Source organism: Helianthus annuus, chromosome 16 (genome assembly GCF_002127325.2).
Source record: "Helianthus annuus cultivar XRQ/B chromosome 16, HanXRQr2.0-SUNRISE, whole genome shotgun sequence".
Lineage (NCBI taxonomy): Eukaryota > Viridiplantae > Streptophyta > Magnoliopsida > Asterales > Asteraceae > Helianthus > Helianthus annuus.
This window is the reverse complement of record NC_035448.2, coordinates 92,106,003-92,128,208: the sequence shown is the minus strand read 5'-3', so window position 1 is coordinate 92,128,208 and position 22,206 is coordinate 92,106,003. Positions and strand designations below refer to the sequence as shown.

The following is a 22,206-nucleotide window of genomic DNA, read 5'->3' as shown; positions in this document are numbered from 1 at the left end:
ATACATGGGAAACCCCCACTAATCTTCGCAAACATGCCTGGAGGGCCGCGATGTAATTATATACGATACATGGATTTCTAAACAAACAAACGTTTTACGAAATGAACACTATTACTAAACAACCCACTATGAACTCGCTCAACTAGTTGTTGACTCTCTGTTACATGCCTTGCAGGTCGTTAGGTATACATGGAGCTTGCACTGGGAGGCGCGGTCGTTGTGGACAAGGATCGTGAATGTTTTGATTAAACATTTTGACATTTCATTTTCATACTTATGTTGGGTTTATTTTTATGCTTCCGCTAAACATTGATATTGCACTTATGTTTGAACACCTTTCATATTGGCTGGGTTGAATTACATTACTTTTACTTATTATTTACATGTTCAATATGATTGGTGGCTTGATCCTGGCAGTCACGCTCCCAAGCGGTGATATTCCGCGAGTGGATTTTAGAGTATTGTTACGAAGAGAAACTCGTTATGGGTGGACTGGGTTCACAGTTACAGGTTAAAAGGTAAAAGCTTCTGGATTTCTAAAGTTCTTTCGAATTGCTGCTACTCATGGAGGAAGCTTCTTCAGCTTAGGCCGCAAATGAGAGATTATTTTTGGTCAGATATCGGTAATGGTACTAGGATTTCGGCTTGGTATGATACTTGGTGTGATCTAGGGCCGCTCGGGGATTTTATATCGCCTATAACTATTGCTAGTGCGGGATTCAGATTGGAGGCCTCTGTTTCTGACATTCAGTTGAATGGAGAGTGGAAATGGCCTGTTGCTTGGAGAGACTTATTCCTAGTTCTAATCCAGCTAGATCAATTCTGCATCACCCCGAACAAACCTGATAGATTCATGTGGCGTGATGGTAATGATCGGAAAGCTTTTTCGACCTCGTGTGTGTGGAACTCGGTTTGTTATAAGGAAACGGACGTAGAATGGAGCACTATTGTTTGGTTTGCTCAATGTATCCCGTGGCATGCGTTTCTTATGTGGCTGATCATGCGAGGTAAGTTACTTACGCAGGATAAAATTTTAAAGTGGGATTTCTCTCGACGGAAAAATATGAACATGATGTGTTGTTTGTTATGCTATGCAAATCATGATTCTCATAACCATTTGTTCTTTGAATGTAATTTCTCTTCACAAGTTTGGGATATGGCGAGACGGAAGGTGGGTATGGACACGGTTCAATCAAAGTGGGTTGATATTGTTAGTTGGTTACTTGTTCGGTCCAAATCAAAGCTAGCCGCTGATTATGTTGCTAGAGTGGTAGTCGCGGCTAGTGCTTACGTCATTTGGCAGGAGTGCAATGCTAGGATTTTCAAGAATCAGATGAGACCCCTAGAGACTGTTGGTGCTCATATAATACAATTGGTTCGTTACAAGTTGATGGGAGCGAGACTGAAGAATACTGGAAATGTTCGCAGGCTTCTAAGTGAATGGGAGATCCATGGCAAAGAGACTTTTGATGATGGTGGCTGATTAGTCTTTTAAATTGATTTCGATTTTTTCTAGATGCTAGTCTAGTTGTTTTATGTTGATCTGTGGTTTTGATTTGGTTTTATAGTTTACTTTCATGGGGCATGTCTCATGATCGAACTAGTGTAGATTCTCTACACTACTTATTTTTATTGTTTTTAATATATAGAATCACCGGGGTAACCCTTTACCCAAAATCAAAGGTTTCTGAGATGGAAAAACAATCATCTTCTACCACGCCGGTAAAAATGAATGTTCCTTTGGATCATTATGTGAAACTTGAGAAAGAAATGCAAAATTCTAAAAAGAAAGATGTTCAAAAGAAAGACCAACCATCTGGTCAACCTCAAAAAGATGAGTTTTTCCTATATAAAAATATTGAGGTTGGGTCTGAAGAAAGCCTAAATGTCACACCCCCAAAATCCACCCGCGGAGTAACACCGCTTGGAGGCGTGACATGACCAGGATCAAGCCACCAATCATATTGAACATTTCAAGTATTAAATAAAATCCAACCCATCAGTATAAAAGGTTGTCAAAACCAAACATAGTTAAAGTATAGCGGAAGCATAATTGTAAAAACCCAAACATAAGTAATAAGTTCATAAAGTGTAAATGTTTAACATGGAACTCAACAGTCCATATTCCCAAAACGATCGTACCTCCCGTGCAAGCTCCTTGTGTACCTAACGTCCTGCAAGGCATGTAACAGAGAGTCAACAACAAAGTTGAGCGAATTCACAGTTGATTAATCAGGTAATGTATTCGTTCAGGCAACGTAAATTCGTTTCATAAACATGCGGGATCTACTAGGACAATAGTATGTTCGGTTAGTGGGGGCTTCCCATGTTGTATGTACTAGACTAGTTGTAACCATAAGTGTTCTTCTTAACCCGAGAACAGGAGTACGTACGAGGTTTACGTAGGTTTTACGTAAGTGCCCTTCTTAACCCGAGGACAGTGGTACGCGTGAGATTTACGTAGGTTTTACGTAAGTGCCCTTCTTAACCCGAGGACAGTGCTTTATCCGGTATCAAACGGGAGCTACGAGCAAATAGAACACCTTTCAGAAGTATCAATACTGTCACATGAATCGTAAATGCATGAATGTGATGTACCAAAAAATCCGCGGTTCCTAATGGAATAGGTAACAATGCTACCTTGCCATATGTATGAATTTACGTAGGTTTTACGTAAGTGCCCTTCGCAGCCTGAGGACAGTGGTAAATACAAGTTTAGATAGGTTTTACGTAAGTGCCCTTCGCTATCCGAGGACGATGGTATGTAGTCTAGTAATAGTGAAAGTACGAGTAATTGTTCAATCCCATTCCCTACCCACCGGGGAATCCCATGCCTTGGAAGAGTGTGAACTCACCTTAGTTTGCTCGGCAGATAAACAAAAAGGTTACTTGAGCTATATGGGGTCAACCACGTCCTAACATGGTTACCATACAAGTCAGGTTTGGTTTCAAGTAATGCACGTATGTTTACACATAAACTAACAGGTTTCGAGCACACATGGATCATGGCAAATATGTTAACAGTCATGTAACAGTTCCAACTTGTGCGATTCGTCAAGGAAACCCAAATAATACCCAGCCCAACATGTTGTGCGATCCACAACATTTTGTGCAATCCAACATAAACCCGGCCCAAATTGTCACACCCTGGCTTTGCGGAAGCGTGGTTAATTTGGTGTGACTTCTTAATACCATAGCTTAATCATAACAAAGCTATATGAATTAAAAACATGCAAGATCATCCATTAAGTTTTTAAAAATCAAATACAGTACCATTGTCTTAACGGGAAAATACCCTAACAACCATAACATTGTTCAACAAACAAACAAAACATAATCATGGTTTAAGGACTGTGACTTGTCCAGGAAAGAGTCACATTCCCCAAACCCCTGATGACCTCGGAAACTAGTGCAGCGGGAAAACGTGCCAGATCTTTAATTCCCTGAAATACATGTAAGTTAAAAAATCAACAATAATGTTGAGCGAGTTCATGCGAAAGTGAGTAAATAAACCTTTGTATTTATCAAAATCCTGGTATGTAGCAAATAAGGAAAAAGAGATCACCAATGGTTTGCAAGGCCATTGATACGTGTGAAGTGCAAGTAGGAAGACTCAAACCTTGCGATTTTGCGTCGGGGCACAAAGTCACCCCGAGGTCCGTTATGTTGGACCTGGGGTTGGGCTCGCTACACCCAGATAGATCTACCGCTTACGTCCCTCGGTCCTACAATGAGGATTAATGGCCTCCAGTTCCCGCCTACCCACTCACATGATCTAAGTAGTAACCCTCCTTACGCTAATCATACCATGTAAAAAGTACTCATAATCATAGTAACATGTATTTCACCCCCGCAGTTTAGAAAACTGAAAACAGTTAAGAGAAAAGGGGGACATGAACTCACAGTCGGTGCGTCTCTACCAAGTACTCCAAATCTGGCAGCTGTGCAACGACCTACATGTGCTAATTCTATTAGACGGACGGCCGTGCCTTAGCTTTATAGTTTAAGTTTTTGGTAAACAGTTAGACAACTATTCCGTGTTTACTTTTCGTATATACTTGGTAGTTAATCTCCTTCCCAAGGATGGGGGATTTAATACATGTGCGTTCGAAATATATTATTAAGTCTCACTTAATATATATTTATTTCTAATTCCAAAATATAATTATTCTTCTCAAAAATATTATATTTTCACTTCACAAAATTCTCCCAAAATAATACTTTGTCAAATATACGCGTTCATAATTATTTCCGTATAATGCGTAAGTTACGTTTTATCATTCGTGTGGTAATAGTAATTACCGGTGTAACTTATATAATTATCGTAGAGGCGTTCGTATTATTTTGGATCTGTTAACGTTCGTAAATATTATTTTTACTCTAAAAATAATATTTATGTATTTTTCACAAAATAATCATAAACAGTGTGGTGAAAATATATTTACTAAATATATATATTTATCACGTTTAGTTTTTGTGAAAATCCCACCTCCGAATATTTGTAAATAAGGTCAGGGTGAAATATATTTTGAAAACATGTCAAAAAATAATTCTAACACTTGTAGTGTAAATAGTTTTAAGTGTTAGGTTTTTAGAAAAATTTCGTCAGAGTTTCCTCTGTAACTGGAGGTGGCCACGCTTTCAAGCGTATCATTTTCTTTTACAAAGTCAATTTCAACAACTTCTTTATTCAATCAAACAATTTCCGACACATCAACTAGTCGACAAGTATGTAAATCGCATAAATCACATGAACTTGTAGTTTTTCCGAAACTATAGTGTAAATCCCATTATATTTTGTGGATCTTTTTATAAAGTAATTTGATCTCGTAAAAACCTCGTTTTTAGAGTAAGTCCATCTTTACAACTTCTCGTCATCTTTTACAAAGTTTGTTATTTTGTCGAAACTTTTCATTTCACAAGTGTTTACACACTTGTGGGTTATAAAAATCATACTTGTTAATGTAAGATCTATTTTTAGAAAACATGATTTTCTTTGACGCTTGGTCCTTTGAAAATACCACTTGCAGATACGTAGATCTGCTAGTTTTAAACACTATTTTTACAAGTAAAACATTTTTACACAAGTTCATGTTTCGCGTGTGGTAGAGTTTCACCTTTTAACCCTTGTACCATGGAAAACAAGCTTATGTCAAGATCCATGACCTTAACCAAACCGGGTTAAATGATGATCCGAGCTACCACAACATAGATCGGGTCCAAATAACCACACAAAATAAATACTACAAGTTTTACACAACTTATAAGCTTTTAACCATCCTTTTAAGTGTTTTTAGTAGACTTTAAAGCATCATCTTGTAAGATTTCGAGTTTTAACCGTTACATATCATATTAACCACTTTAGACAAGATCAAGAGGGTGTTTAGAATCACTTACAACTAGCACAAGGCTACGGAAAACACAAGACGTAAACGAGGTGGATAAAAGAAATCTAGAGAGGTTCTTGCACTCCCGAAAGCACCGGACTTGTTTGTATAGCTCCTTGCACTTTGTAATATATTTGGAGTGCTTGAAAAAAAAAACAAAGGTGGTGGTATGTAGGCAAGGGGGTTCGGCCGTAGCTTCAAAGGAGGAGGGAGTGAGTGGTTGAGTTGAAGATGATAAGATTAGTGATTCTCTTATAAGCTCTTGTGTCATGATCCAATAGGTAAAGTATCCACTATAGTACCAACATAATCCCATCATATCCCACTAAGATCATTTAGAAGATTTAGCAATATTTTGGTGGATGTGGGGTCACCTAGTGACCGTAAGTTGTCATGGGGGAAAAAGGTTGAAAGGTAGTTTGAATGGTAATTAGGATTTAACTAGATATTAGATATTTATAAAGTTTTGTTGGGGCCATGCATGATGAACGTAATTCAGCCAAGGGGGGTGGGTAAATTACAAATTTAAATGGTAAATAGGATGGTTGGTTAAGGGTTGAGATGTATTTTGATGGTAACTAAATTTGTTACTGGAAGGTTATGTGGTAAAAGTCTAGTGTTATGTGCCACGTGTATTATGTAATGTGTTTAAATGTTCGGGAATCAATACTAGCTCAGAAAAATAAAAGTAATGTCTCTTGTAATATTTTAGTGTCCCGGGTAAAGTCCGGTTGTTCGGTTGGATAGCGATCCGTTAAAGTGCTTAACAAAGCTTTAAAGTGTCGTTATTACTATTTTTAGTGACACAACTTATTCCCGACACTTTGGAAAGTGTCTAGTAATATTTTTCTCATGTTTTGGCACTTTATTAGTTAGCTAAAAGCTGAATTTTTTTTATTAAAGTGCTGTGTTTTGTGCTCAGTGTATGTTTTAGGCACATCCGATCACTGTATCTTATCCCTAGAGATGCAGTTCTACAACCCTTGTATCCCTACACTCACTCTGGGTGTAGTAAAATATTTCTGGCTCATACAGGCCTTAGAGGCAGTGTCTGCCTGATGCTGGCTTTATCAGCATGTTCAATAGGTTATCCGTTCATAGTGCTACTGTGCTTTTGTGCATCATGTTTGTCACTAAGGTTCAGCGTGTAAATAATGTAGTGACGGTAAGTAAAGTATGATGCAGATATGTACATGTGTCAGAAATCAAGTAGCAGTTCATCAGTAGTTTCAAGCAAGCACAATAATTAAGCAGTAATTAATTATTAACTAAATCGTACGGATACCTGGTTTAGTGAGGGTTGTCACATTCTCCCCCCGTTAGAAAAATTTCGTCCCGAAATTTTAAGTTCTGCTTGTAGAAGCAGGGTTCTTAGGAAATAGGTGGGGGTATTTCTCTTTCATCCGGTCCTCACGCTCCCAGGTGTATTCAGGACCATGTCGGGCATTCCAACGAACCTTGACGAGCTTGACACTGCTCCGGCGGGTCTTGTTCACTTTCCAATCCGTAACCTCAACAGGTTCTTCAACAAAGTGGAGCGTGTTGTCAACATGAATTTCGTCGGTAGGAATGACAACGGTATCTTGCGTTGGGCTCTTTCTCAAATTTGATACATGGAACGTATCGTGAACTCCATTAAGTTCGGCAGATAGATCCAACTTGTATGCTACGGACCCAATTCTTTCCAGAATTCTGAACGGGCCAATATACCGCGGATTCAACTTCCCACGCTTCCCGAAGCGTGCCACACCCTTCCAGGGTGGTACCTTCAACAAAACCATATCTCCTACCTCAAATTCCAGAGGCTTTCTTTTTCGATCCGCGTAGGCTTTCTGATGGTCACGAGCCGCACTGATGCGATCTCGGATCTGTGCAATCTTATCTGTGGTTTCCTGGACCACATCAGGACCAACCAACTGTCTATCACCTGCGTCAGACCAACAAAGCGGTGACCTGCACTTGCGCCTATACAAAGCTTCGAATGGCACGACACCAATACTGGTATGGTAGCTGTTGTTGTATGAAAACTCAACCAGAGGCAAATGCTTATCCCAGCTACCGCCTAAATCCATAACACATGCTCTCAGCATGTCCTCCAACGTCTGAATCGTCCGCTTGCTCTGACCGTCGGTCTGCGGGTGAAACGCGGTGCTCATATTCAACTTCGAGCCAAAAGCTTCTTGGAAGGATTGCCATATCCTTGACACGAACCTTCCGTCTCTATCGGAGATAATCGAGAGAGGTACTCCATGGCGTGTAACAATTTCTCTCATGTAAATTTCGGCCAATTTGCTCGTATTATCCTTTTCTCGGATAGGTAAGAAGTGTGCTGACTTCGTTAATCGATCCACTATCACCCAGATGGTGTCATGGCCTCTCGGCGTTCTTGGCAATTTCGTAATAAAATCCATGGAGATTTGTTCCCACTTCCACTTGGGAATCTCTGGTTGCTGCAGAAGTCCTGAAGGCTTCTGGTATTCCGCTTTAACCTTAGCGCAAGTTAAACATTTTCTCACATAAACAGCCACATCGCCTTTCATCCTAGGCCACCAATAATAATCCTTAAGGTCCTGGTACATCTTATCCGCCCCTGGGTGGATAGAGTACCGCGACTTGTGAGCTTCATCGAAAATAACCTTTCTTAAACCTCCAAACAAAGGAACCCAAATCCTTTTCTCAAAACATAACGTTCCTTCCCCGTTTGGTACCAATAGCTTCTCCATCCCACAGAGATATTCTTCTTCAAGGTTTCCTTCCTTGAGAGCTTCTTTTTGCACGGCACGAATGCGCAAGGAAAGATCGGTTTGGATAATCATCTCTAAAGCCCTAACCCTTATGGGCTTGATCCTCTCCTTTCGACTCAGGGCATCGATGACCACATTCGCCTTCCCTGGATGGTACTTTATCTCGCAGTCGTAATCATTCAACAGCTCAACCCATCGTCTTTGTCTCATATTCAACTCCTTCTGGTTGAATATGTGCTGGAGGCTCTTGTGATCTATAAATATTGTACACTTTGTACCATAAAGGTAGTGTCTCCAGATCTTTAAAGCAAAAACCACTGCGCCTAGTTCCAGGTCATGCGTGGTATAGTTCTTTTCATGCACTTTCAGCTGACGCGATGCGTAAGCAATAACCTTTTGGCGTTGCATCAACACACAACCCAATCCTTGACGCGAAGTGTCGCAGTATACCACAAAATCATCTGTACCTTCTAGTAGCGATAAGCTTGGCGCATTACAAAGCTTATCTTTCAATATCTGGAACGCTTCTTCCTGTTTGATTCCCCAATCAAACTTCTTATCTTTCTGCGTGAGGAGCGTCAATGGTTGAGCGATTTTTGAAAAATCCTCAATGAACCTTCGGTAGTAGCCAGCCAAACCCAAGAATTGCCGAATCTCGGTTGGCGTCTTTGGCGTTTCCCAATTCTTGATTGCTTCGATCTTGGTTGGATCCACGTGGATTCCATCTCCATTTACCACGTGCCCAAGGAATTGCACTTCTCGTAGCCAAAACTCGCACTTAGAGAACTTGGCATACAACTGTTCCTTCTTTAACAGCTCCAGAATGGTTCTTAAATGTTGTTCGTGCTCGGCCTTCGTCTTTGAATAAATCAAAATATCATCGATGAACACTATCATGAACTTATCCAAATACGGCTTGCAAACTCTATTCATCAAATCCATGAACACTGCAGGTGCGTTTGTCAATCCAAACAGCATGACTAGAAACTCGTAGTGTCCATAACGAGTTCTGAAGGCTGTCTTCGGGATACTCTCCTCTTGTATCCTTAACTGATGGTATCCAGATCGAAGGTCGATCTTTGAATAAAAGCTTGAACCTTGCAGTTGGTCAAACAGATCATCAATCCTTGGCAGAGGATACCTATTCTTGATCGTCAGCTTGTTCAACTCCCGGTAGCCGGATGCACATTCGAAGACTACCGTCCTTCTTTCGGACAAACAAAACTGGAGCTCCCCAAGGCGAGAAGCTTGGTCGGATAAATCCCTTGTCTAACAACTCCTGAAGTTGTGTCGACAGTTCTTGCATCTCAGACGGAGCAAGTCTATAGGGTGCCTTAGCCACAGGCGCGGCGCCTGGAACCAAGTCGATGCGAAACTCTACTTGCCTCTGAGGCGGCAATCCAGGCAAGTCCTCTGGGAAGACTTCTGGATATTCCCTCACGACAGGGATGTCTTCGATCTTCGGTTCTTCAGCTTTCTTATCCACAATGTGTGCCAGAAAGGCAGCACATCCCTTCTGTAAACATTTTCGCGCTTTCAAGCAACTGATAATTCTTAGCGGCGTCTCACGCTTTTCTCCGTGAACCACAATGGTCTCACCATCATCAGTTGGGATACGAACTACCTTTTCGTGACAAACTATCTCAGCCTTGTTGCCTGATAACCAGTCCATTCCTACCACCACGTCGAAGCTTCCCAACTGGACTGGCAGTAGATCTAGAGCAAACTCACGCTCTCCTAATTTAATCACACAACCTCTGATAACTTCATTGGCTTTTACCAACTTTCCATTAGCCAATTCGATTGAGTACGGAACATCTAATTTACTAGCGGCTATATCAAGCATATTCTTAAACTCTAACGATACGAAGCTATAATCGGCGCCGGTATCAAATAAAAAGGATGCATAGCGTTGGTTTACAGGGAACGTACCAGTAACAACATTGGGGTCCTGGCGTGCTTCCCTCGCTTCGATGTTGAAAACTCTTCCCCGGGCTTGGTTCAATTCTGGACAGTTCCTCTTGTAGTGCCCAAGATCACCACAGTTAAAGCATCCAGGTCTTTGCCCGTTTCCACCTCCATTCCCAGCTTGATTATTCCTTTGGTTACGATTCACAGCGTCTGCTTGATTCGCATTGTTGCCTCGATTCCTATTTCCTCCAACGTTTCCTTGTGGGCGATTCCCATTACCACCCCAGTTATTGTTTCTGTTTCCAAATCCTCCTTGGCCTCTCTGGCCAGCTATGGCCCAACAAGAATCCTTCAAGTGGCTAGTCTTTCCACAAGCTTCACAAACTTTCAAACCACAACGGCCAGAATGGTGTCGTTGGCAGGTATTACACTTGGGCTGGGTGCCCATATATCCTTTTCCTTTCTTTCCACTACCAGCTGTAACATGAGCTGGCATGCTTGTTTCTCCTTTCTTAACAACACCACTGGTGCCCTGCATGAAGTTTGAAAACTTCCGCTTGTTACCTCCTGATGACTCCACATGAGTCTCTTTGCCTGAGTTTGCAAGTTTTTCTAGTCTAATGACTTCCGTAACGAGTGCCAAGCCCATCTTACTTGCAGCCATAGATGTTGGTGGCGTAGATGCTGTCATTAAGCTCAGGACTTGAGGTGCCAGTTCCCAAATGAAATGTCCTAATTTCCTCATTTCTGATTCTACCAAGTACGGAACGACTCGTGTCAAATCATGAAGTCTTTGCATGAATTCCAACATTCTCGGACCTTCCATTATCAGGCTCTGGAATTCACCTTCCAACCTCTGGGTTTCTGTTTGGGCGCAATACTTCTTACGCATTATTCCTTTCAACTTATCCCAAGTTAACGCGTATGCTGTAGTTAGGCCCATTATTCGAACCTGAAGATTCCACCATAATCGAGCTCCATCTTGAAACAACTCAGTAACGTATGAGACTTGTTGTTCTGGCGTACAACCACTCATTCGAAAGATGGATTCCATACTTTCAATCCATTTCACAAAAGCTATGGCACCCCCAGTGCCGTCGAACTTCGGAGGCTTGTAATTGAGGAAGTGCCAGTAGGAACAACCGTTATTTTCTAGGGTGCCTTTGCTAGGTTCGGAGGGTAGGGCCTCGTGCTGTGCTATAGCTGCAGCAATTTTCTTTTGAAGTTCCGCCTCTGAGGTGGGCATGTGCATTTCGCGTCTTGGTGGCATCTTCTAAAAGATGTTTCATGCAGGTTAGGTCATAGCAGGTGAAATGTACGTATGTATTCAACAATATCAACATATAACATCTCATGTTATAAAACATTAACAATAGATCACTGCGATTGCATTGCCACCAATCGAGACCAAAATGTAAGGTTTACAGGTACCCAACTGTATCATACAACCTTAATGACTTAGTAGGGGACGACCCTAGGCAAGTCGTGCGATCGCTGGACATGTTCAGGAATCTCTGGTTCGTCCATTTTCAAATTCCAGGACTCCATCTCAAGCTTCTGTTATCCCTGTCTTAGAACCACATTTCTCCTCAATCATTTCCTTGAGCTCGTCCCAGCTCAGTGCATAAGAAGCATCTGTACCAAGGGTCTGAATCCGAAGATCCTATCATGAGAGTGTGCCATTTAGAAATGACCCCAAGGTAAAGGTAACACTCTCTTGGGGCGAACAGTTAGTCATTCTTAGAATGGAGTCAATCTTTTCGGACCAACGAACAAATGCAATGGCGCTTCCTGTTTCGTCAAAGTTCAAAGGCTTGCAGTTTAGGAACTGCTTATAGGTGCGGTCAGTTGGGGGGTTATTTCCAGTAGTGCCATCGCTGTGCTTAAAGCGGAGAGCTTCATGTCGTGTTATTGCTTGTGAGTGGTGTTTTCGCAGCTCGACTTCTATCCTTGGCAACGTACTGGTGTTTGTGTCACGCCTGGGTGGCATTCTCTTCTGCCGATATGGCATGAAGCGGTTTAGACAACATTCCAATTGTCTATGAGATACATAGCACCATAAGCCATCATGTAATCACCCAATTTTACACGTAAATGTACTTAATTTATGGGTGGGGAAATAAATTTCTGAGCCTTCACATAGGCTTGCCAATTTGGCTTGATGCTTGTAATAGAATGAATTCGAGGCTACATCACCTTGGTCATTCGTGTTCGAGTTATTTCCTGCTACATTGGTTTTCATTAGCTTGACCCGCAGAGTCCACCAGGATTTCTGTGCACTACAAGTCGTTATTACGTGGGCCCCCGTAATAATACATTGTCTTGCACAGTTACCCCAAATTTTCTCTCGTTCAAGCAAATGATCAATCAAGGAGCAACAGCAGGTGCATCGGCATGAACAGGGTCATGCTCTAATGCGGTGTTAGGAGCAACGCCTGGCTTAGGGGCCACGGCTGGCTCCGGGTCAACAAACTCCATCTCAAAATTAGCTGGATCAACCATCACAGAGGGTTACAGGATCCTCCAAGGCCTGGTCTAAGTGTATGAACTCAAGGTCATGGTCTGGATCAAAACCAGGTGGAAGAACAGGACCATCCTCAATACTTTGATCAAACTCAAAGCTGTGTGCGGGAAACGGTGCAGCTAATGATGTTGTATCAGGGTCGGCGTCGTGTGACTGGTGCTGCACTCCCTGTATATGCGAAAATGCGGATGTCGGAAACTCAATGAGTCTGGGACAGGGGAATGGGCATGAGTTTCCCCTGCAGGAGCGTCCGCAAGCAGTAGGCTAATACCAGCAGCAATAGGGCCTCGCCCTCGAATGGGTCCTCCTCTAGTAGATCGTTATCGTCGTCAGAGGCTACGTTGGGGGGGGCATATCAACAACATGATAAGTGGCAAGGGGCACGGGAGCAGGGATCACCGCGAGTGGCAAATTCCCAACAAGATGGCCATCAGTAGGCTCTGCTACGTCCTCAGGCAGCGCAAAAGGGCTGAAAGTCGTCATTGTCTGTGCCGGTAGTATCGGAAATGTACACCTCGTGCTCCGATGAAACTAAGTCGTCTGATACTATGGCCATAGGATTCGTAGTGTCCATCTTTCTAGTACATGATGAAAACATGACGTTTGTAACACAAACACATATATGCACAAATAATCAGTCACACAATCAGACAATCACATAAGTTACCAAGTAAGAAATCACATAATTCTCCTAGTCCCACTAGCCTCCCAGTCTCCTAGACTGACATTCCAAATTCTCCCAGTCTCTAAGACTGCTTTATCATCTACCTCGACCTCTTAGGTCGAGCCTCGGTCCCCATGACCGAGCCTCAGCCTCCAAGACTGAGCCTACACTTCCTAGTCTCACTAGCCATCTATCTCGATCTCTAAGATCGAGCCTCGGCCTCCAAGACCGAGCCTCAGCCTTCAAGACTGAGCCTACTCTTCCTAGCCTAGCTAGCCATCTACCTCGATCTCTAAGATCGAGCCTCGGCCTCCAAGACCGAGCCTCAGCCTTCAAGACTGAGCCTACTCTTCCTAGCCTAGCTAGCCATCTACCTCGATCTCTAAGATCGAGCCTCGGCCTCCAAGACCGAGCCTCAGCCTCCAAGACTGAGCCTAAAAATAATAAATAAACATCTACCTCGATCTCTAAGATCGAGCCTCGGCCTCCAAGACCGAGCCTCAGCCTCCAAGACTGAGCCTAATAATGAATAAATAAAATGTGCTCAACATTTGTTTGTAAAAACGTTTTGGATCTGGACTTAAGTGGTATGCAGTAAAAATGTTTTCGTGAGAGCCCTAGTGATCATAGTCTAGACTCGAGAAAGAATCCTAGTTCGCTATGATCGAGGATCTGATACCAAGCTGTCACATCCTGGCTTTGCGGAAGCGTGGTTAATTTGGTGTAACTTCTTAATACCATAGCTTAATCGTAACAAAGCTATATGAATTAAAAACATGCAAGATCATCCATTAAGTTTTTAAAAATCAAATACAGTACCATTGTCTTAACGGGAAAATACCCTAACAACCATAACATTGTTCAACAAACAAACAAAACATAATCATGGTTTAAGGACTGTGACTTGTCCAGGAAAGAGTCACATTCCCCAAACCCCGGATGACCTCGGAAACTAGTGCAGCGGGAAAACGTGCCATACCGTGCCAGATCTTTAATTCCCTGAAATACATGTAAGTTGAAAAATCAACAATAATGTTGAGCGAGTTCATGCGAAAGTGAGTAAATAAACCTTTGTATTTATCAAAATCCTGGTATGTAGCAAATAAGGAAAAAGAGATCACCAATGGTTTGCAAGGCCATTGATACGTGTGAAGTGCAAGTAGGAAGACTCAAACCTTGCGATTTTGCGTCGGGGCACAAAGTCACCCCGAGGTCCGTTATGCTGGACCTGGGGTTGGGCTCGCTACACCCAGATAGATCTACCGCTTACGTCCCTCGGTCCTACAATGAGGATTAATGGCCTCCAGTTCCCGCCTACCCACTCACATGATCTAAGTAGTAACCCTCCTTACGCTAATCATACCATGTAAAAAGTACTCATAATCATAGTAACATGTATTTCACCCCCGCAGTTTAGAAAACTGAAAACAGTTAAGAGAAAAGGGGGACATGAACTCACAGTCGGTGCGTCTCTACCAAGTACTCCAAATCAGGCAGCTGTGCAACGACCTACATGTGCTAATTCTATTAGACGGACGGCCGTGCCTTAGCTTTATAGTTTAAGTTTTTGGGAAACAGTTAGACAACTATTCCGTGTTTACTTTTCGTATATACTTGGTAGTTAATCTCCTTCCCAAGGATGGGGGATTTAATACATGTGCGTTCGAAATATATTATTAAGTCTCACTTAATATATATTTATTTCTAATTCCAAAATATAATTATTCTTCTCAAAAATATTATATTTTCACTTCACAAAATTCTCCCAAAATAATACTTTGTCAAATATACGCGTTCATAATTATTTCCGTATAATGCGTAAGTTACGTTTTATCATTCGTGTGGTAATAGTAATTACCGGTGTAACTTATATAATTACCGTAGAGGCGTTCGTATTATTTTGGATCTGTTAACGTTCGTAAATATTATTTTTACTCTAAAAATAATATTTATGTATTTTTCACAAAATAATCATAAACAGTGTGGTGAAAATATATTTACTAAATATATATATTTATCACGTTTAGTTTTTGTGAAAATCCCACCTCCGAATATTTGTAAATAAGGTCGGGACGAAATATATTTTGAAAACATGTCAAAAAATAATTCTAACACTTGTAGTGTAAATAGTTTTAAGTGTTAGGTTTATAGAAAAATTTCGCCAGAGTTTCCTCTGTAACTGGAGGTGGCCACGCTTTCAAGCGTATCATTTTCTTTTACAAAGTCAATTTCAACAACTTCTTTATTCAATCAAACAATTTCCGACACATCAACTAGTCGACAAGTATGTAAATCGCATAAATCACATGAACTTGTAGTTTTTCCGAAACTATAGTGTAAATCCCATTATATTTTGTGGATCTTTTTATAAAGTAATTTGATCTCGTAAAAACCTCGTTTTTAGAGTAAGTCCATCTTTACAACTTCTCGTCATCTTTTACAAAGTTTGTTATTTTGTCGAAACTTTTCATTTCACAAGTGTTTACACACTTGTGGGTTATAAAAATCATACTTGTTAATGTAAGATCTATTTTTAGAAAACATGATTTTCTTTGACGCTTGGTCCTTTGAAAATACCACTTGCAGATACGTAGATCTGCTAGTTTTAAACACTATTTTTACAAGTAAAACATTTTTACACAAGTTCATGTTTCGCATGTGGTAGAGTTTCACCTTTTAACCCTTGTACCATTCAAAACAAGCTTATGTCAAGATCCATGACCTTAACCAAACCGGGTTAAATGATGATCCGAGCTACCACAACATAGATCGGGTCCAAATAACCACACAAAATAAATACTACAAGTTCTACACAACTTATAAGCTTTTAACCATCCTTTTAAGTGTTTTTAGTAGACTTTAAAGCATCATCTTGTAAGATTTCGAGTTTTAACCGTTACATATCATATTAACCACTTTAGACAAGATCAAGAGGGTGTTTAGAATCACTTACAACTAGCACAAGGCTAGGGAAAACACAAGACGTAAACGAGGTGGATAAAAGAAATCTAGAGAGGTTCTTGCACTTCCGAAAGCACCGGACTTGTTTGTATAGCTCCTTGCACCTTGTAATATATTTGGAGTGTTTGAAAAAAAAAAACAAAGGTGGTGGTATGTAGGCAAGGGGGTTCGGCCGTAGCTTCAAAGGAGGAGGGAGTGAGTGGTTGAGTTGAAGATGATAAGATTAATGATTCTCTTATAAGCTCTTGTGTCATGATCCAATAGGTAAAGTGTCCACTATAGTACCAACATAATCCCATCATATCCCACTAAGATCATTTAGAAGATTTAGCAATATTTTGGTGGATGTGGGGTCACCTAGTGACCGTAAGTTGTCATGGGGGAAAAAGGTTGAAAGATAGTTTGAATAGTAATTAGGATTTAACTAGATATTAGATATTTATAAAGTTTTGTTGGGGCCATGCATGATGAACGTAATTCAGCCAAGGGGGGTGGGTAAATTACAAACTTAAATGGTAAATAGGATGGTTGGTTAAGGGTTGAGATGTATTTTGATGGTAACTAAATTTGTTACTGGAAGGTTATGTGGTAAAAGTCTAGTATTATGTGCCACGTGTATTATGTAATGTGTCTAAATGTTCGGGAATCAATACTAGCTCAGAAAAATAAAATTAATGTCTCTGGTAATATTTTAGTGTCCCGGGTAAAGTCCGGTTGTTCGGTTGGATAGCGATCCGTTAAAGTGCTTAACAAAGCTTTAAAGTGTCGTTATTACTATTTTTAGTGACACAACTTATTCCCGACACTTTGGAAAGTGTCTAGTAATATTTTTCTCATGTTTTGGCACTTTATTAGCTAGCTAAAAGCTGAATTTTTTTTATTAAAGTGCTGTGTTTTGTGCTCAGTGTATGTTTTAGGCACATCCGATCATTGTATCTTATTCCTAGAGACGCAGTTCTACAACCCTTGTATCCCTACACTCACTATGGGTGTAGTAAAATATTTCTGGCTCATACAGGCCATAGAGGCAGTGTCTGCCTGATGTTGGCTTTATCAGCATGTTCAATAGGTTATCCATTCATAGTGCTACTGTGCTTTTGTGCATCATGTTTGTCACTAAGGTTCAGCGTGTAAATAATGTAGTGACGGTAAGTAAAGTATGATGCAGATATGTACATGTGTCAGAAATCAAGTAGCAGTTCATCAGTAGTTTCAAGCAAGCACAATAATTAAGCAGTAATTAATTATTAATTAAATCGTACGGATACCTGGTTTAGTGAGGGTTGTCACACAAATAGTGTAAGCAGTCCAGCATGTAAACGACCCAAATAATAAACATGAGTCTTGTGCGGTCCGGATGGTCTTTTGTGACTGACCAGTCCTTGTGCGATTGGGATGGGGCTGTGAGGCCCAACAGTGTAACAGTTTAAGTAGTTTGTGTGTGGCCCAACAACTTATGCGATCGGCACCAGCTTGTGCGATCCACAACATGTTGTGCGATCCTGCATAACTAAACAGTACTCCATGCTTTAATGGTTGTACCTAGCTTGTGCGACTCTATTGTGCGATCGTGTTGTACGATTGGTCTTGTGCGATTGAGCTCTTGTGCGATTCAAGAGCTTGTGCCACCAGTTAACAAATTCCTTAATTCATGCAATCAGTTACTGATTTCAATTAATTCGTTTTGACCAATTATAACAGTTTCCATAACTGAAATTTATCAATCAACACAATTACAGTTTCTAACAGGAACAATAATCGATCAAAGCAAGCATATTCCAAACGATTTCTCATAAACCCTAATCGAAACAAAGCATGATCAATAATTTACTCATCAACATTCAATTGGATTAAACACTAGAATTAATACATATCATCCGAGTTCAACCATATCACAGCCGATTTATATACCTCCATTCGGTTCCTAAAATCAATAACATGCAATCCAATTCACACAAACATCCTCACCTAACATCATCATTCATCATATATACAACCCTAACCATTATATCAAAACATGAAATCATAATATCATTTAACAAATCATGAAACACTAACCGATTAAAGATGGGATGAGGATAATCCGAAACAAAGCTTAGAGAGAGATGGGGGTGTTCACCGTCGGCTTCTAGAGAGAAGGAAAAGAATAGGGTTTGTATGTGTGTTGTGTGTTTTGCAACTAATGAGGAGTATACCCCCTCCTCCTAAGGTTATGCGTGCAAAGGAAGTGTGTCGAACCCATCATGGGTTGCCCGTTGGTTTCGGTTTCAAAGAAAAGAGTGTAGGCCGAGAGTAATAAGGGACCGAAGCCCAAAAGGCTTGTGCGATCGAGTTGTTGTGCGATCGGTTCATTTTGTGTGATCTTATTACATACATACATGCACAACACATATTCACATAATATAATAACACATATTTCATTAATCATCATAGTTCACATAATCACATAGGGTCCACATACGTTACATCAAACACAAAGATGCGTTCTGAAATACGAGTTGTCACATTATCCCCAAGTTGAAAGAAATTTCATCCCGAAATTTGGTACGTACTCACTGAGGAAGCTAGTTAAGTTGCATGGTTTTCCTGGTTTTCCTGGGGTGTCACATCCTCCCCCCGTTGGTTTGGAATTTCGTCCCGAAATTCCGCAGTAGCTTCAGCCTCAGTAGTGGTTGTACTGTTCGCGAACAATTGGGGATACTTTTGTTTCATTTGATCTTCGCGTTCCCAGGTGAACTCTGGGCCACGACGGGAGTTCTAACGAACTCGAACAAGAGGTATTCTGGTGTGCTTGAGGACCTTAACATCCCGGTCCATGATTTCAACTGGTTCCTCGACGAATCGCAACTGTTCGTCGATAGTGAGTTCCTTGAGAGGAACTATAAGGGTCTCATCTGACAGACACTTCTTCAGATTCGACACGTGGAAAACATTGTGAACTGCACCGAGTTCTGCTGGTAGGTTTAGTTTGTAGGCCACTTTGCCTCTTCTTTCTATGATTTTGAACGGTCCGACATACCGCGGATTGAGCTTGCCTCGTTTGCCAAAACGGACTACACCTTTCCAAGGTGAAACTTTTAGTAGCACTCGATCCCCAACCTGGAACTCGAGTGATTTCCTGTGCTTATCAGCGTAGCTTTTCTGACGGTCACGAGCCGCCGCCATTCGTTGCCGTATGTGAGCAATTCTTTCTGTTGCGTCTACCACAAGTTCTGGACCAGTAATCTGACTATCACCCACCTCTGCCACCTCTGCCCAACAAAGAGGTGATCGGCATTTACGCCCGTACAATGCCTCAAATGGAGCGGCTTGAATGCTGGTGCGGTAGCTGTTATTATACGAAAATTCTACTAATGGCAGATGCTTTTCCCAGCTGTTGCCAAAGTCGATAACACATGCCCAAAGCATGTCTTTTAGAGTCTGGATAGTGTGCTCAGACTGCCCATCCGTCTGAGGTTGATAAGCTGTGCTCATGTCTAATCGAGAGCCAAAAGATTTGTGCATCGCTTGCCATAGTTCTGAAGTAAATCATGCATCACGATCCGAAATAATGGAGGTTGGCACCCCGTGCCTCGAAACCACTTCTTTTAAGTAAATGTCTGCTAGATTAGAGAACTTGTCTGTTTCCTTGATAGCCAAGAAGTGTGCAGACTTAGTGTGTCGATCCACGATCACCCAAATAGTATCATTCCCACGTTGGGATCTAGGCAGGCCAGTAACAAAATCCATGGAAATTTTCTCCCATTTCCATTGTGGTATCTTTGGTTGTTGGAGTAGGCCTGATGGTTTCTGGTATTCCGTCTTGACTCTCGCACGAGTCAAACACTTGCTAACGTAAGTTGCTATGTGGGCTTTCCTGCTAGGCCACCAATACGTAGTTCTGAGATCGTGGTACATTTTATCCGAACCTGGATGTACCGAGTAGCGAGACTTCTGTTCTTCATCCATTACAAGCTCGCGTAAGTTGCCATAAAGTGGGACCCAGATGCGTCCTGTTACGTAGTAGGCACCGTCTTCCTTTTGTTCTAACCGTTGTCTTGAGCTGCGTAAGGCTTCAGCCCTGACGTTTTCTGGTTTTAATGCTTCTACCTGAGCATCTCGTATCTGTGCTGGAAGACTAGACTGGATAGTAAGTTGTAATGCTCGTACGCGTCTAGGCGTAGTGTCTTTTCGACTTAGGGCGTCAGCCACCACGTTGGCTTTGCCCGGATGGTACTTGATGGCACATTCGTAATCGTTCAGTAACTCGACCCATCGTCGTTGACGCATGTTCAATTCCTTTTGCTTGAAGATATGCTCGAGACTCCTGTGATCGGTGTAGATGGTGCACTTGGTACCGTACAGGTAATGTCGCCATATCTAAAGCGCGAAGACAACAGCTCCCAGCTCTAAATCGTGCGTAGTATAGTTTCGTTCGTGAACCTTAAGTTGACGTGACGCATAAGCAATGACCTTGTCACGTTGCATTAACACACATCCAAGACCTTGAATGGATGCGTCGCAATAGACCACAAATTCGTCCGTGCCCTCTGACAATGAAAGAATAGGTGCGCTGCAGAGCCTATCTTTTAAGTGCTGAAAAGCTGTTTCCTGTGTATTACCCCAGTGATAGGTGACACCCTTCTGTGTCAGTATGGTTAGAGGTTGTGCAATGTTCGAGAAGTATTTGATAAAACTTCTATAGTACCCTGCCAAACCCAGGAATTGGCGTATTTCCGTTGGTGTGCGAGGTGCAGGCCAGTTCTTAATCGAGTCTACCTTGGATGGATCAACATGAATCCCATCCTTGTTTACCACGTGGCCTAGAAAGTGGACTTCACGAAGCCAGAAGTCGCATTTCGAAAACTTAGCGTATAACTGTTCTGTTCGAAGGAGTTTCAAAATGAGGCGTAGATGCTGCTCGTGCTCCTCCTGACTCTTAGAATAGATCAGGATGTCGTCGATGAAAACTATAATAAACTTGTCCAGGTATGGCTTGCACACTCTTTTCATAAGATCCATGAAGACCGCAGGCGCGTTTGTTAATCCGAATGGCATAACTAGAAACTCGTAGGGGTCGTAGCGAGTTCTAAATGTTGTTTTGGAGACGTCCTCATCCCGGACTCTCAGTTGATGGTAGCCTGACCTCAGATCTATCTTCGAATAATAGCTCGACCCTTGCAACTGGTCGAACAGGTCGTCGATGCGTGGAAGAGGATAGCGATTCTTCATGGCCACCTTGTTAAGTTCACGGTAGTCAATGCACATCCTGAAGTTACCGTCTTTCTTTTTCACAAATAGTACTGGAGCTCCCCAAGGCGAAGAGCTAGGACGAATGAAACCCTTATCCAAGAGTTCTTGCAGTTGTTTGGATAGCTCTTCCAGTTCTGATGGAGCTAAGCGATACGGTGCACGAGCTATTGGTGCTGCTCCTGGAGCTAACTCGATCTGGAATTCGACTTGGCGATGAGGCGGTAGCCCAGGTAATTCTTCAGGGAACACTTGAGGAAAATCGCGTACTATTGGAATATCCTCTAATCTCTTCTCCTTCGCTGATGCGTCATTAATAAGTGCCAAAATGGCAGTGTGGCCCTTTCGTAAACACTTCTAGGCCTTCAGAAAGGAGATGATGCCAACCACGGCACCACTCTTGTCGCCTTGAACTTCGAGAGGTTCTTTGCCAGAATGGGGAATACGAACAATCTTCTCCTTGCATAGGATCTCTGCTTGTTGTTGAGATAACCAATCCATACCAATGACGATGTCGAAACTACCCAGAACTATGGAAATGAGATCGATAGAGAAAGTCTGGCCAGCGAGGATAAGATTACAACCCTGAACTATGTGCGTGGCCTCTAGACTCTTACCGTTAGCTAATTCTACGACATGTTTAGTATTTAAAGGTGTTGGTGTACGCTTTAACAATTGACTAACTTTTTTAGACACATAACTGGTATCGGCACCCGAATCGAATAATACAGTAACATAAAAGTCGTCGAGAAGGAACTTACCCATCACTACATTAGGATCATTCCT

General features: G+C 41.7%; 1 protein-coding gene across 1 annotated transcript in view; it reads left to right on the top strand.

Moving 5' to 3' along the window:
• The first annotated feature begins 595 nt into the window (after nucleotides 1-595).
• The window catches only part of LOC110919413, a 35,526-nt gene continuing 13,915 nt past the window's right edge, over nucleotides 596-22,206 (top strand). The window contains exon 1 of the mRNA XM_022163684.1: nucleotides 596-1,007. Within this exon, the coding sequence (XP_022019376.1) occupies nucleotides 596-1,007 (412 nt within the window). The remainder of the gene's footprint in view (nucleotides 1,008-22,206) is intronic.